The following is a 16,332-nucleotide window of genomic DNA, read 5'->3' as shown; positions in this document are numbered from 1 at the left end:
CATTTTGGCCCAGGAGTTCCAGGCTGCAGTGAGCCATGATTGAACTACTGCTCTCCAGCCTGAGTGACAGAGTGAGACCCTGTCTCTGGATTTAAAAAAAGAGAAAGAAAATATTTTCTCTGCCATTGGGGCTAAAATAAAATATCCTTGGCCGGGATCGGTGGCTCACGCCTATAATCTCAGCACTTTGGGAGGCAGAGGCAGGCGGATCACGAGGTCAAGAGATCGAGACCATCCTGGCCAACATGGTGAAACCCCATCTCTACTAAAAATACAAAAATTAGCCGGGCGTGGTGGCGGGCGCCTGCAATCCCAGCTACTCAGGAGGGTGAGGTGGGAGAATCACTTGAACCCGGGAGGCAGAGATTGCAGTGAGCCGAGATCGCGCCATTGCACTCCAGCCTGGCGACAGTGAGACTCTGTCTCAAAAAAAAAAATATTAAGAGGCCACATAGTCTTAAAAATATCGTACGCATATGCAAGTGTGCATAGAAACATGTCTAATGTAAGTTATACATGCTTATAAATGCATAGAAAAGAGGTTTGCAAGAATATGTTGGCCAGGCTGGTCTTGAACTGCTGGCTTTAAGTAATCCACCCACCTCAGCCTCCCAAAGTGTTGGGGTTACAGGCATGAGCCACCATGCCTGGCCCTAAATAGGTTTCTTTTCTCCTGTACAAACCCTTCTCCAGTATCCAGGCCCTACCTGGAGAATTGTAAGAGGGATCCCTATCTGGGTGAAGGTGGGAGATGATGGTACGGAGAGGAGCCACGTAAGGAAAGGTGTCTCTTAGCTGGTTTGGGCCAAAAGAGAAAAGCAAAAGGGAAGAGTGAATTTTATTTTAGTTTATATTTTGTTACTTTATTTTATGGAGTCTCATTATGTTGTCCAGACTAGGGTGCAGCACTAATCACAAGCATGATTGTAGCACATTGCAGACAAGCTCCTGGGCTCAAGGGATCCTCCCACCTCAGCCTCCTGAGTACCTGGGGCTTGCAGGTTTGGGCCACCACGGCTGGCCTGGGAAGGGCAGGGGCTCTGAGCCTAGATTGCCAGGACATGATGATAATACTACTGACAACTTAGAAACATTTTTTTTAAAAAGGTAGAGGTCAGTTTTGTATAATTTATGATGTTTCAGATTCCAGTGAATTTCCTCTGGACAGTGGGGTGCAGAGAAGACTCTGATGGCATTTTCCACACTCAACTTTTCTGCTCATTGTGTTCTCAGAACGCGAAGAGCTGGGGTGCCATGCATTTCACTTTCCCTCCTTGGAGACCAGTTTCCAAAGCTTTAAAGCAGAGTGTTTTAAAGAAGCATCTTGTAAACATAGGACATATGATGAGAATATGAAATTGCCTGCTTGACATTTTATTTACAGTTGTTGGGAGTTAATAAGTCATATGTGTGTATTTTCCTCCTAGGTTCATTTTCCAGACACTGAAAGAGCAGAATGGCTAAATAAGGTAAGATTAGACTATACCAACTACCATCCATCAGTGGAATTGGAGGATGAGATACCATCTTTCCATATTTGGGGATTTGCATGTTGGTAATATTTGAGCTTGTTTGGACTTTAGTGGGTTGGCTTCTGGTCCCCAAAGACTTCAGTCATAACAAATGCATTCTTTTCTTTCCAGAGAGTGAGAACTGTCTCTTTGACTTGAGAAAAGTATAGGCATGTGCATATTTGTGTCTCTGGCCATGTGTCTTCTTTTCTGAACAGCCAGGGCTCAAGTCTATTTTAAAACAATCATAAGTTTTAAAAAACATGACAAAGAAAGAAATAACTTACAAGAAACTCAATAATCAATAACAATCTTTTTTTTTTTTTTTTTTTTGAGACAGAGCTTCACTCTTGTTGCCCAGGCTGGAGTGCAATGGCATGATCTCGGTTCACCACAACCTCCACCTCTTGGGTTCAAGTGATTCTCCTGCCTCAGCCTCCCGAGTAGCTGGGATTACAGGCACGTGCCACCACGCCTGGCTAATTTTGTATTTTTAGTAGAGATGGAGTTTCTCCATGTTGGTCAGGGTGGTCTCAAACTCCCGACCTCAGATGATCCACCCGCTTCAGCCTCCCAAATGCTGGGATTACAATTGAAGAACTATATAAATATTAATGTTGTTTTCAGCACCAAGTTGAAACCACAGGACTTCTAGAAATCTTTAAATGTGCTGACATATTTAAACAGAATATTTAACCAGAATAACTAGTTCCTGCAACGTATTGGTTAATCAGTAGTTGGTTTTTCTAATAACTTTTTAGAATTTAGATCATGTTGATTTTGCATAACAAGAAGATCCTCCCGCCCTTTATTTTCAAAACCAGGTTTGGTCTGTTGCGAGAGTTTCTCACGAGCACTCGTGTGTGTCGTGCATTATATAGCATTTTGTTTAAACTGAGTTATTTTTCCTTTCCAGACTGTAAAACACATGTGGCCTTTCATTTGCCAATTTATAGAGAAGTTGTTTCGAGAAACTATAGAACCAGCCGTGCGGGGAGCAAACACCCACCTTAGCACCTTTAGTTTCACGAAGGTCGACGTGGGCCAGCAGGTCAGTGTTCTCTTAAGTATCCTTGTGTGCACACAGTCAGATTGCTGTGAAAACACAAAACAACACATTTTCTTTTTTTTTTTTTCTTGAGACGGAGTCTTGCTCTGTTGCCCAGGCTGGAGTGCAGTGGCACTATCTTGGCTCACTGCAAACTCTGCCTCCCGGGTTCACACTATTCTCCTGCCTCAGCCTCCCGAGTAGCTGGGACTACAGGCACCCTCCACCATGCCCGGCTAATGTTTTGTATTTTTAGTAGAGACGGAGTTTCACCATGTTACCAGGATGGTCTCGATCTCCTGACCTCGTGATCTGCCCGCCTCAGCCTCCCAAAGTGCTGGGACTACAGGTGTGAGCCACCGCGCCCGGCCGAAAAACACATTTTCTTTTAAAATTTTTTTTTTCAGGCGGGGCCTCACTATGTTGCCCTCCCTGGCCTCAGACTCCTAGGCTCAAGTGATCTTCCTGCCTCAGCCTCCCAACTAGCTGGGTGTATGTTTTTTAAACAACTTCAACTGGGAGCGGTGGCTCATGCTTGTGACCCCAGCACTTTGGGAGGCCTGAGCTTAAGAGTTTGAGACCAGCCTGGGCAACAAAGTGGGACTCCGTCTCTACAAAAAAATTTAAAAGTTAGCTGGGTGTGGTGGTGCACACCCTTCTATATAGAAGGTTGAGGCAGGAGGATCACTTGAGCCCCAGGAGGTCGAGAGTGCGGTGAGCCATGATCACACTACGGCATTCCAGCCTGAGTGACACAGCGAGACCCTATTTCAAAAAACAGACAGACAGCTTCAAATTATGTTCTGAAGAAAATTGTTCACCAAGGTCTACCGGGTGCCCCTGTGTTTCCCACTCAGGCTCTGCCTCCAGCCACGGTGCCTTTTCCCATCTGTCGGGAGGCTGTCCTGCTGCCCTCTCGCCCGTGGTGCCCCTTCCTGTCTCTGTCACTCAGTCTCTGCCTCCAGCCGCAGTGCCTTTTCCCGTCTCTGTCGAGAGGCCTTCCTGCTGCCCACTCGCCTGCAGTGCCCCTTCCCGTCTGTCACTCAGGCTCTGCCTCCTGCCACGGTGCCTTTTCCCGTCTCTGCTGGGAGACCGTCCTGCTTCCCTCTCACCTGCACTGCCCCTTCCCATCTGCCGGGAGGCCGTCCTGCTGCCTTCTTGTCCGCGGTGCCGTCTTGGCCATGTCAGCCTCCGTCTCATGGCTTCTCTTTAACACTGACTTTTTCTCCACCACATGTCTTTCTGCTCCACTTTCTTCTGTTAGCACGCCCTTTTCGGAAGCACTAGTTTTAAGTAGTCTTTCCTGTGAGCGAGTTTGATATGTGAATTCATGCTAAATGTGCAGTAATTGACAAGTTTAAGGTGTTTACCCCTCTCGGGATGTTAAAAAACAAAACTACTAATGACTCTAATGCTGGTATCTTAGGTACAACATTCATTACGTAGGTGGAAGGAAAGATGCATTTTGTTAATGGAGTCACATTATATAAAAAGGAAAGCTGATACTTCCTAATACCACCTTTTGTAAAAGCCTCAAGAGTACATTTAGTTGATCATGGGAAGTTTTTCTTTTTCTATTTTTAAATCAGTGTTTAAGTAGCAACAGTCCAAGGTAACATTGTTTTATATGCCTAAAGACTCAGAACGTGATAGTTCTTGTAAACACACACACAGTCCGCACACGTTGTTGCACACACAGCAGAGTCAGCAAACAGACATCCCCGTACAGTGCGGTTCAGGGTTGTGATAGATGTGGCTGTGGGAGGGTCTGGCATGGTCACTGTGTATTTGCCACCTGTTAGTGGGCACCAGTGTACACCCCATGATCTCCAGGCTGCTGGCCACCTTTCTCCATCAGAGCTGACTTTCTGTGTGCAGAGAATGCTCTGTCTCAGAAGCAGTTACTCCAGACCCCGTGCCTCCAGACCCCGTGCCTCCTGTGCAGCCTTACGTGTGACACCTGCCTGTATGTGCTGCTGCTTTTCCTGTGACATGCCTGAGGTGTGGCCATCCTGTGCAAGAGTCCATGTCTCTACACAGGACGCCCGTAGGACGAGCCCATGTCTCTACACAGGACGCCTGTAGGACACTTTCAGTGTTGACTTTACCTTCAGCACCTAAAATGGTAACCACAGATGGGAAAAAACACAATTACAAGTTAAAGTGCTGTGTGAGTGCAGGTTAAAGTCCCAGTGACAAGTTAAATGCTGTAAAGCAGGGGCTGCATGCTCTGTCTCTACATGGCCGCAGGGGCTGCATGCTCTGTCTGTATATGGCCAGGTCATACATGTTTTAGCTCGGACTCCGCCTTAAGTCTCTGTGGCACATTGTCCTGCTGTCTCTCCCTCCCTTCTTCTACAGCCCTTTAGCCAGGTGAAAACCATGCTAGCTCCAGGGCTGTAGAGTCAGGCCAAAGGCCACATTTAGCCTGTTATGCCCTAAGTTACAGCATGTTCGTGTTTGTGGATATTTAAAATTCCATCTCAGCCGGGTTTATTTTAGGAATAATTTAATTACGTTTGAGTTCCATCACACACACTTTTTTGATACCAGCTGAATAAGAAGATCCTTGGAGAATAGCAAGAGTATTAAGAGGAGTGCTGATTCAATAAAGATAGCTTTGGCATTTTCATCTACTGTACCAATGTCTTATAAGTGTCAAACCCAGGCTTTCTGATGAAGGGATGCATAGAATGGCATGTGGAGTCCTGTGCAGGGTCCTTGGCCAGACTGTGTGCTGACCAAGACTCCCGGCAGCTGGGCAATGTTGCCTTCTGGTGTTTGTCCTTCATTAGGTAATGCCCAGTCATCTGGAGTGGGGTTGGTCCCCTCATCTCCACGTCATTTGGGGAGTATGTTATCTGATGCACATCATGCCTGCCACATTTTCACTTATTAGAATACTGTGTTGATTGTGTTTTTTAGTGCAGTCTGTACGTGGCTTAGCTAGTACCATAAAGAAAAAGCCTGGGAACTTGGGAGCATAGGAGGTGGCTAGACTTTCAAGTAAAGGCTTAGAGTTTGATTTGACAGCTCGTTGAGAGGTGTGATTTTAATACACTCATGCTTGTCAAAGTAAGCAGTAGTACTCTAAAGGCAAAGTGCTTCTTTCATTTTTGAGACAGGGTCTTACTCTGTCACCCAGGCTGGAGTACAGTGGCGTGATCACCACCGACTGCAACCTTACCCCCCCGGGCTCAGTGGATTCCCCCTACCACAGCCTCCCGAGTAGCTGGGACTACAGGTGCACGCCACCACGCCTGGGGAGTTTTTGTAGAGATGGGGGTCTCCACTCAGGCTGGTCTCAAACTCTTAGGCTCAAGTGATTCTTCCGCCTCCACCTGCCAAAGTGCGGGGATTACAGCTTTGAGCCATTGTGCCCAGTTTTGTTTTGTTTTCAAGAGATGGGGGTTCACTCTGTTGCCTAGTCAGGAGTGCAGTGGCACAATCATAGCTCACTGCAGCCTCAAACTCCTGTGCTCAAGCAATCGCCCCACCTCAGCCTCCTAAGTAGCTAGAACCACAGGTGTGCGCTACCATCTTAGCTAATTTTTTTTACTTTTTGTAGAGACAGGGTTTTAACCATGTTGCCCAGGCTGGTTTAAATCTTCTGGCTTCAAGCAGTCCTCTGCCTTGGTATCCCAAAGTGTTGGAATTACAGACCTGAGCGGCCACGCCTGGGCGTGAAAGTCTTAAGAAATGAAAAATTATGAGACATAAAGAATAAATGAAAGGAAATTATGTTTCAAACATGGTAGTAAGGATGGAGTAGAGGGAAAGGGTCAAGTTAGATGTGAAGAGACGAGAGTAAGAAGCTTGAAAAGAGCACATACGTATTGTTACATGTGCTGACAACAGCAGTCATACCCAGTGCTTATTAACTGCTGTGGGCAAGGCATGCACTGCTGCCTTGACATTTATTTTGTCACCTAATTTCACAGTAATCTCATGAAACAGAGGCCCTTGTTTTCTGCAGCTCACAGGGGAGGAAGCTGAGGAACAGGTGTTAAATAGCCGAAAATCAAGCCACACTCTGTTATGAAGGCAGAATTTTAATTCCTGTTGTAGTCTGAAATTTAAAGCTTGTTCTGTTTGTCTCTATGGTATGTTACACAGTTTGATTTTTTTAACCTCTGTATTTTAAAATAAGCTACTTCTTATTTCAGCCCCTCAGGATCAATGGTGTTAAGGTATACACTGAAAATGTAGACAAAAGGCAAATTATTTTGGACCTTCAGATTAGGTAAGTTTTTATTTGTTATATTTGTGTCATGGTTAATGGCGTGTAATGTCACTTAGCTGTACCTGTAAGGTGGAGGATACAGTGAGCACACGTCTTACCTGCTGTTGATTGGAATTCGACTAAATTCTTGTTAGACATCCAAATATTATTTACCTTCTGGGTCTCAGTTTCTAACAGCCTTGATAATTGCCATTCACAAAATGTGTTAAGAAGAAGTTAAAGACACTGCAAAAAAAGAAAACTATGGACCAATATTCTTTATGAACATTGATAAAAAAAATCCTTAACAAAATACTAGCAAACTGAATTCAGCAGCATATTAAAAAGATTTTACACCATGACCAAGTAGGATTTATTCCCAGAATGCAAAGATAATTCAGCATACAAAAATTTGTCGATGTAATACACCACATTAAAAGGAAGGAAAAAACCAAATCGTGATTATCTCAGTTGATGGAGAAAAAGCATTTAACAAAATTCAATACCCTTTCGTGATAAAAACACCGAATGAACTAGGAATAGAAGGAAACTAACTCAACATAATAAAAACCATATAAGAAAACCCCACAGTTAACATTATACTCAGTGGGCCAGGCATGGTAGCTCATGCCTGTAATCCCAGCAATTTGGAAGGCCGAGGCGGGCGGATCACGAGGTCAGGAGATCAGGACCATCGTGGCTAACATGGTGAAACCCCATCTCTACTAAAAATACAAAAAATTAGCCAGGCGTGGTGGTCGGCGCCTGTAGTCCCAGCTACTCGGGAGGCTGAGGCAGGAGAGTGGTGTGAACCTGAGAGGCGGAGCTTGCAGTGAGCCGAGATCATGCCACTGCGCTCCAGCCTGGGGGACAGAGCGAGACTCCGTCTCAAAAAAAAAAAAAAAACCAAAAAACCCACATTATACTCAGTGATTAAAAACTGAAAGCTTTTTCTTTAAAATCAGGAACACTGAGGTACCGGGTTCATCTCACTAGGGAGTGCCAGACAGTGGGCGCAGGCCAGTGGGTGCGCGCACCGTGCGCGAGCCGAAGCAGGGCGAGGCATTGCCTCACCTGGGAAGCTCAAGGGGTCAGGGAGTTCCCTTTCCGAGTCAAAGAAAGGGGTGACGGACGCACCTGGAAAATCAGGTCGCTCCCACCCGAATATTGCGCTGTTCAGACCGGCTTAAAAAACGGCGCACCACGAGACTATATCCCACACCTGGCTCCGAGGGTCCTACGCCCACGGAGTCTCGCTGATTGCTAGCACAGCAGTCTGAGATCAAACTGCAAGGCGGCAGCGAGGCTGGGGGAGGGGCGCCCGCCATTGCCCAGGCGTGCTTAGGTAAACAAAGCAGCCTGGAAGCTTGAACTGGGTGGAGCCCACCACAGCTCAAGGAGGCTTGCCTGCCTCTGTAGGCTCCACCTCTGGGGGCAGGGCACAGACAAACAAAAAGACAGCAGTAACCTCTGCAGACTTAAATGTCCCTGTCTGACAGCTTTGAGGAGAGCAGTGGTTCTCCCAGCACACAGCTGGAGATCTGAGAACGGGCAGACTGCCTCCTCAAGTGGGTCCCTGACCCCCGACCCCCGAGCAGCCTAACTGGGAGGCACCCCCCAGCAGGGGCACACTGACACCTCACACGGCAGGGTATTCCAACAGACCTGCAGCTGAAGGTCCTGTCTGTTAGAAGGAAAACTAACAAACAGAAAGGACATCCACACCGAAAACCCATCTGTACATCACCATCATCAAAGACCAAAAGCAGATAAAACCACAAAGATGGGGAAAAAACAGAACAGAAAAACTGGAAACTCTAAAACGCAGAGCACCTCTCCTCCTCCAAAGGAACGCAGTTCCTCACCAGCAACGGAACAAAGCTGGATGGAGAATGACTTTGACGAGCTGAGAGAAGAAGGCTTCAGACGATCAAATTACTCTGAGCTATGGGAGGACATTCAAACCAAAGGCAAAGAAGTTGAAAACTTTGAAAAAAATTTAGAAGATTGTATAACTAGAATAACCAATACAGAGAAGTGCTTAAAGGAGCTGATGGAGCTGAAAACCAAGGCTCAAGAACTACGTGAAGAATGCAGAAGCCTCAGGAGCCAATGCGATCAACTGGAAGAAAGGGTATCAGCAATGGAAGGTGAAATGAATGAAATGAAGTGAGAAGGGAAGTCTAGAGAAAAAAGAATAAAAAGAAATGAGCAAAGCCTCCAAGAAATATGGGACTATGTGAAAAGACCAAATCTACGTCTGATTGGTGTACCTGAAAGTGATGCGGAGAATGGAACCAAGTTGGAAAACACTCTGCAGGATATTATCCGGGAGAACTTCCCCAATCTAGCAAGGCAGGCCAACATTCAGATTCAGGAAATACAGAGAACGCCACAAAGATACTCCTCGAGAAGAGCAACTCCAAGACACATAATTGTCAGATTCACCAAAGTTGAAATGAAGGAAAAAATGTTAAGGGCAGCCAGAGAGAAAGGTCGGGTTACCCTCAAAGGGAAGCCCATCAGACTAACAGCGGATTTCTCGGCAGAAACCCTACAAGCCAGAAGAGAGTGGGGGCCAATATTCAACATTCTTAAAGAAAAGAATTTTCAACCCAGAATTTCATATCCAGCCAAACTAAGCTTCATAAGTGAAGGAGGAATAAAATACTTTACAGACAAGCAAATGCTGAGAGATTTTGTCACCGCCAGGCCTGCCCTAAAAGAGCTCCTGAAGGAAGCGCTAAACATGGAAAGGAACAACCGGTACCAGCCGCTGCAAAATCATGCCAAAATGTAAAGACCATCGAGACTAGGAAGAAACTGCGTCAACTAATGAGCAAAATCACCAGCTAACATCATAATGACAGGATCAAATTCACACATAACAATATTAACTTTAAATGTAAATGGACTAAATTTTCCAATTAAAAGACACAGACTGGCAAGTTGGATAAAGAGTCAAGACCCATCAGTGTGCTGTATTCAGGAAACCCATCTCACATGCAGAGACACACATAGGCTGAAAATAAAAGGATGGAGGAAGATCTACCAAGCAAATGGAAAACAAAAAAAGGCAGGGGTTCCAATCCTAGTCTCTGATAAAACAGACTTTAAACCAACAAAGATCAAAAGAGACAAAGAAGGCCATTACATAATGGTAAAGGGATCAATTCAACAAGAGGAGCTAACTATCCTAAATATATATGCACCCAATACAGGAGCACCCAGATTCATAAAGCAAGTCCTGAGTGACCTACAAAGAGACTTAGACTCCCACACATTAATAATGGGAGACTTTAACACCCCACTGTCAACATTAGACAGATCAACGAGACAGAAAGTCAACAAGGATACTCAGGAATTGAACTCAGCTCTGCACCAAGCGGACCTAATAGACATCTACAGAACTCTCCACCCCAAATCAACAGAATATACATTTTTTTCAGCACCACACCACACCTATTCCAAAATTGACCACATAGTTGGAAGTAAAGCTCTCCTCAGCAAATGTAAAAGAACAGAAATTATAACAAACTATCTCTCAGACCACAGTGCAATCAATCTAGAACTCAGGATTAAAAATCTCACTCAAAGCCGCTCAACTACATGGAAACTGAACAACCTGCTCCTGAATGACTACTGGGTACATAACGAAATGAAGGCAGAAATAAAGATGTTCTTTGAAACCAACGAGAACAAAGACACAACATACCAGAATCTCTGGGATGCATTCAAAGCAGTGTGTAGAGGGAAATTTATAGCACTAAATGCCCACAAGAGAAAGCAGGAAAGATCCAAAATTGACACCCTAACATCACAATTAAAAGAACTAGAAAAGCAAGAGCAAACACATTCAAAAGCTAGCAGAAGGCAAGAAATAACTAAAATCAGAGCAGAACTGAAGGAAATAGAGACACAAAAAACCCTTCAAAAAATCAATGAATCCAGGAGCTGGTTTTTTGAAAGGATCAACAAAATTGATAGACCGCTAGCAAGACTAATAAAGAAAAAAAGAGAGAAGAATCAAATAGACACAATAAAAAATGATAAAGGGGATATCACCACCAATCCCACAGAAATACAAACTACCATCAAAGAATACTACAAACACCTCTACGCAAATAAACTAGAAAATCTAGAAGAAATGGATAAATTCCTCGACACATACACTCTCCCAAGACTAAACCAGGAAGAAGTTGAATCTCTGAATAGACCAATAACAGGAGCTGAAATTGTGGCAACAATCAATAGCTTACCAACCAAAAAGAGTCCAGGACCAGATGGATTCACAGCCGAATTCTACCAGAGGTACAAGGAGGAACTGGTACCATTCCTTCTGAAACTATTCCAATCAATAGAAAAAGAGGGAATCCTCCCTAACTCATTTTATGAGGCCAGCATCATTCTGATACCAAAGCCGGGCAGAGACACAACCAAAAAAGAGAATTTTAGACCAATATCCTTGATGAACATTGATGCAAAAATCCTCAATAAAATACTGGCAAACCGAATCCAGCAGCACATCAAAAAGCTTATCCACCATGATCAAGTGGGCTTCATCCCTGGGATGCAAGGCTGGTTCAATATACGCAAATCAATAAATGTAATCCAGCATATAAACAGAGCCAAAGACAAAAACCACATGATTATCTCAATAGATGCAGAAAAGACCTTTGACAAAATTCAACAACCCTTCATGCTAAAAACTCTCAATAAATTAGGTGTTGATGGGATGTATTTCAAAATAATAACAGCTATCTATGACAAACCCACAGCCAATATCATACTGAATGGGCAAAAACTGGAAGCATTCCCTTTGAAAACTGGCACAAGACAGGGATGCCCTCTCTCACCGCTCCTATTCAACATAGTGTTGGAAGTTCTGGCCAGGGCAATCAGGCAGGAGAAGGAAATAAAGGGTATTCAATTAGGAAAAGAGGAAGTCAAATTGTCCCTGTTTGCAGACGACATGATTGTTTATCTAGAAAACGCCATTGTCTCAGCCCAAAATCTCCTTAAGCTGATAAGCAACTTCAGCAAAGTCTCAGGATACAAAATCAATGTACAAAAATCACAAGCATTCTTATACACCAACAACAGACAAACAGAGAGCCAAATCATGAGTGAACTCCCATTCACAAGTACTTCAAAGAGAATAAAATACCTAGGAATCCAACTTACAAGGGATGTGAAGGACCTCTTCAAGGAGAACTACAAACCACTGCTCAAGGAAATAAAAGAGGATACAAACAAATGGAAGAACATTCCATGCTCATGGGTAGGAAGAATCAATATCGTGAAAATGGCCATACTGCCCAAGGTCATTTACAGATTCAATGCCATCCCCATCAAGCTACCAATGACTTTCTTCACAGAATTGGAAAAAACTACTTTAAAGTTCATATGGAACCAAAAAAGAGCCCGCATCGCCAAGTCAATCCTAAGCCAAAAGAACAAAGCTGGAGGCATCACCCTACCTGACTTCAAACTATACTACAAGGCTACAGTAACCAAAACAGCATGGTACTGGTACCAAAACAGAGATATAGATCAATGGAACAGAACAGAGCCCTCAGAAATAACGCCGCATACCTACAACTATCTGATCTTTGACAAACCTGAGAAAAACAAGCAATGGGGAAAGGATTCCCTATTTAATAAATGGTGCTGGGAAAGCTGGCTAGCCATATGTAGAAAGCTGAAACTGGATCCCTTCCTTACACCTTATACAAAAATCAATTCAAGATGGATTAAAGATTTAAACATTAGAACTAAAACCATAAAAACTCTAGAAGAAAACCTAGGCATTACCATTCAGGACATAGGCATGGGCAAGGACTTCATGTCCAAAACACCAAAAGCAATGGCAACAAAAGCCAAAATTGACAAATGGGATCTAATTAAACTAAAGAGCTTCTGCACAGCAAAAGAAACTACCATCAGAGTGAACAGGCAACCTACAACATGGGAGAAAATTTTCGCAACCTACTCATCTGACAAAGGGCTAATATCCAGAATCTACAATGAACTCAAACAAATTTACAAGAAAAAAACAAACAACCACATCAAAAAGTGGGCGAAGGACATGAACAGACACTTCTCAAAAGAAGACATTTATGCAGCCAAAAAACACATGAAAAAATGCTCATCATCACTGGCCATCAGAGAAATGCAAATCAAAACCACTATGAGATATCATCTCACACCAGTTAGAATGGCAATCATTAAAAAGTCAGGAAACAACAGGTGCTGGAGAGGATGTGGAGAAATAGGAACACTTTTACACTGTCGGTGGGACTGTAAACTAGTTCAACCATTGTGGAAGTCAGTGTGGCGATTCCTCAGGGATCTAGAACTAGAAATACCATTTGACCCAGCCATCCCATTACTGGGTATATACCCAAAGGACTATAAATCATGCTGCTATAAAGACACATGCACACGTATGTTTATTGCGGCATTATTCACAATAGCAAAGACTTGGAACCAACCCAAATGTCCAACAATGGTAGACTGGATTAAGAAAATGTGGCACATATACACCCTGGAATACTATGCAGCCATAAAAAATGACGAGTTCATGTCCTTTGTAGGGACATGGATGAAATTGGAAACCATCATTCTCAGTAAACTATCGCAAGAACAAAAAACCAAACACCGCATATTCTCACTCATAGGTGGGAATTGAACAATGAGATCACATGGACACAGGAAGGGGAATATCACACTCTGGGGACTGTTGTGGGGTGGGGGGAGTGGGGAGGGATAGCATTGGGAGATATATCTAATGCTAGATGACGAGTTAGTGGGTGCAGCGCACCAGCATGGCACATGTATGCATATGTAACTAACCTGCACAGTGTGCACATGTACCCTAAAACTTAAAGTATAATAAAAAAAAAAAAAATCAGGAACACTGCAAGAATGCCCTCTTTCACTACTTCTCTTCAACACGATATTGTGAGTTCTAGTTGGAGCAGTTAGGCAAGAGAAAGAAATAAAGGGCACCCAGGCTGGAAAGGAAGAAAGACATTATATATATATATTTATTTATATATGTATGTATGTTTTTGTTTGGTTGGTTTGTTTTTGTTTTTGTTTTTGACACAGGGTCTTGCCTTATCACTCAGGCTGGAGTGCAGTGGCACAGTCTTGGCTCACTGCTGCTTCGACCTCCCAGAATCAAGCGATCCTCCCACCTCAGCCTGCCGAGTAGCTGAGACTACAGGTGCATGCCACCACGTGTGGCTAATTTTTGTATTTTTTTGTAGAGATGGGGTTTCACCATGTTTCTCAGGCTAGTCTCGAACTCCTGGGCTCAAGCGATCCACTCACCTTGGCCTCCCGAAGCTCTGGGATCACAGGCGTGAGCGACTGCACCCAGGGGAAGGAATTAATCTTTCTGTTTACAGTTGAGATTATCTCATATGTAGAAAACCCTAAAGATCCCACCAAAAAAAAAAAAAAAGAACTCGTGGAACTAAGAAATAAATTCAGTAAAGTAGCCGGATACAAAGTGAACACAGTAAAATCAATTGCATTTTTATACACTAACAATTAACAATCCCAAAAGAAAATGAAGGAAACAATTTCATTTGTAATAGAATCAAAAAGAATAAAATACTTAGGAATAAACTAAGGAGGAGAAAGGCTTGCACACTGAAAACTAAAATATTGCTGAAAGAAATCAAAGAAGATACAAATAAATAGAAAAACATTCTATCTTAATGGATTAGAAAACTTAATATTGTTAAGATGTTACTACTACCTAAAGCAATCCCAGATTTAATGCAGTCCCTATAATCATGAATCCGATAAACAGTCATCATCCAGGATATATAGAGAACTCCTGAAATTCAACAACAGAACAACCAAACAGCCCTATTCAAAAATGTGGAAAGAACTTGAATAGACTTTTCTCCAGGGAAGATACAGAAATGGCTAGGAAGCACATGGAAAGATACTGACCATCACTAACCATTAGGAAAATGCAAATCTAGACCATAATGAAATACCACCTAACACCTATTAGAAAGGCTACTGTCAAAAGAAACCCAGAAAATAACAGGTGTTGGTGAGATGTGGAGAAATTGGAACCTTTGTGCACTGTTGGTAGAAATGTGAAATGGTACAGCTGCTGTGGAAACAGTTCCTCAAAACCTTAAACATAAAATTACCATGTGATCCAGAAATCCCGCCTCTGTGTACATACCCGAAAGAATTGAAAGCCGGGACTTGAGTAGATATTTGCACACCCACATTCTTAGCAGCATTTTTTACAGTAGCTACAAGGCGGAAGCAGCCCAAGGATGCGTGGGCTGATGAATGGATAAGCAGAATGTGGCCTGTACGCCTTAGAAACATGGGACTCCTGCTCCAGGCCGCCACATGCTGGACCTTGAGGACCTTATGCTGAAGGAAACAAGCCAGACACAAAGGGACAGCGTCTGCATAATTGCACTTGTGTGAGGTTTCTGGGGGAGTCAAACTCATAGACAGAAGCAGAATGGTGGTTGCCAGGGCCTGGGGGCAGAAGGAATGGGGAGTTAGTGTTTAATGGGGGAAGAGTGCTCATTTTGCAAGTTGAAAAATGTTCTGGAGATGGATGGTGGTGATGGTTGCACGTTATGGATGTGTTTAGTACCACTGAGTTGTACACTTAAAAATGATTATGAGGGTAGATTTTTTGGGTATTAATTAATTCATTTATTTATTTTGAGACAGAGTCTCACTCTGTTGTCCAGGCTAGAGTGCAATGGCACGATCTTGGCTCACTGCAACCTCCGCCTCCTGGATTCAAGCAATTCTCCTGCCTCAGCCTCCTGAGTAGCTGGGATTACAGGCACATGCCACCACGCCTGACTAATTTTTATGCTTTTAGTAGAGACAAGGTTTCCACCTTGTTGGCCAGGCTGGTCTAAAACTCCTGACCTCAAGTGATCCGCCTGCCTCGGCCCCCCAAAGTGCTAGGATTACGGGCATGAGCCACCATGCCCAGCCAAAATTTTTGTGTATTTTAATACAGTGTTTTACATTGGAAACAAACAGAAATTGAAGATCTGCCAACTACCATGCCTAGCATAATAAAAATGGGCTTCCTTCCCCCCACACCCCCCATAGGGTCTCGCTCTGTCACCCGGGCTGGAGGGCAGTGACGCAGCTGTGGCTCAAAAGTGGGCTTCTCTTGTCCTTCATCCTCATTCTTCCTTGAGCTTGCTCAGGGCTTCCTGCTCCACGTGGGGCCTCACAACACACTGTGTGTGGTGCCCAGTGAGTACTGTGCACTCAGAACAACCATGTGGTGTCTAGCAGCTCAGAGTTGTGTGCTGTTTTTGATCCTTTACTAAGGATCATTTTATTAAAATGATCATCTTTGAGTTTACAAAGTATTTAAATATAGTGAATGTACAAAGTTGGTACCAAATTACCTTTATTTCAGAAAGAAGCATAGACTTTCTTTAATATGGAAAAATCTGCCTCTTTAAAATATTTGGTGCTAGGGCAAACACCATTGTCACCAGTGGAATGAAGGAGGAGGCCCACATATG

The 16,332-nt window shown here is 43.7% G+C and overlaps 1 protein-coding gene across 2 annotated transcripts in view; it reads left to right on the top strand.

Moving 5' to 3' along the window:
* The window catches only part of ESYT2 (extended synaptotagmin 2), a 104,475-nt gene that overhangs the window by 28,672 nt on the left and 59,471 nt on the right, over positions 1–16,332 (top strand). For both annotated transcript variants that reach the window (XM_031007313.3, XM_031007314.3), the window contains exons 2-4: positions 1,428–1,469; positions 2,428–2,562; positions 6,726–6,802. In XM_031007313.3, coding sequence (XP_030863173.2) covers positions 1,428–1,469; positions 2,428–2,562; positions 6,726–6,802 — 254 coding nt within the window. The remainder of the gene's footprint in view (positions 1–1,427; positions 1,470–2,427; positions 2,563–6,725; positions 6,803–16,332) is intronic.

The sequence above is a fragment of the Gorilla gorilla genome, chromosome 6, assembly GCF_029281585.2.
Source record: "Gorilla gorilla gorilla isolate KB3781 chromosome 6, NHGRI_mGorGor1-v2.1_pri, whole genome shotgun sequence".
Classification (NCBI taxonomy): Eukaryota; Metazoa; Chordata; class Mammalia; order Primates; family Hominidae; genus Gorilla; species Gorilla gorilla.
Note: the sequence above shows the minus strand (reverse complement) of the source record. Positions and strands in the feature narration are given on the sequence as shown.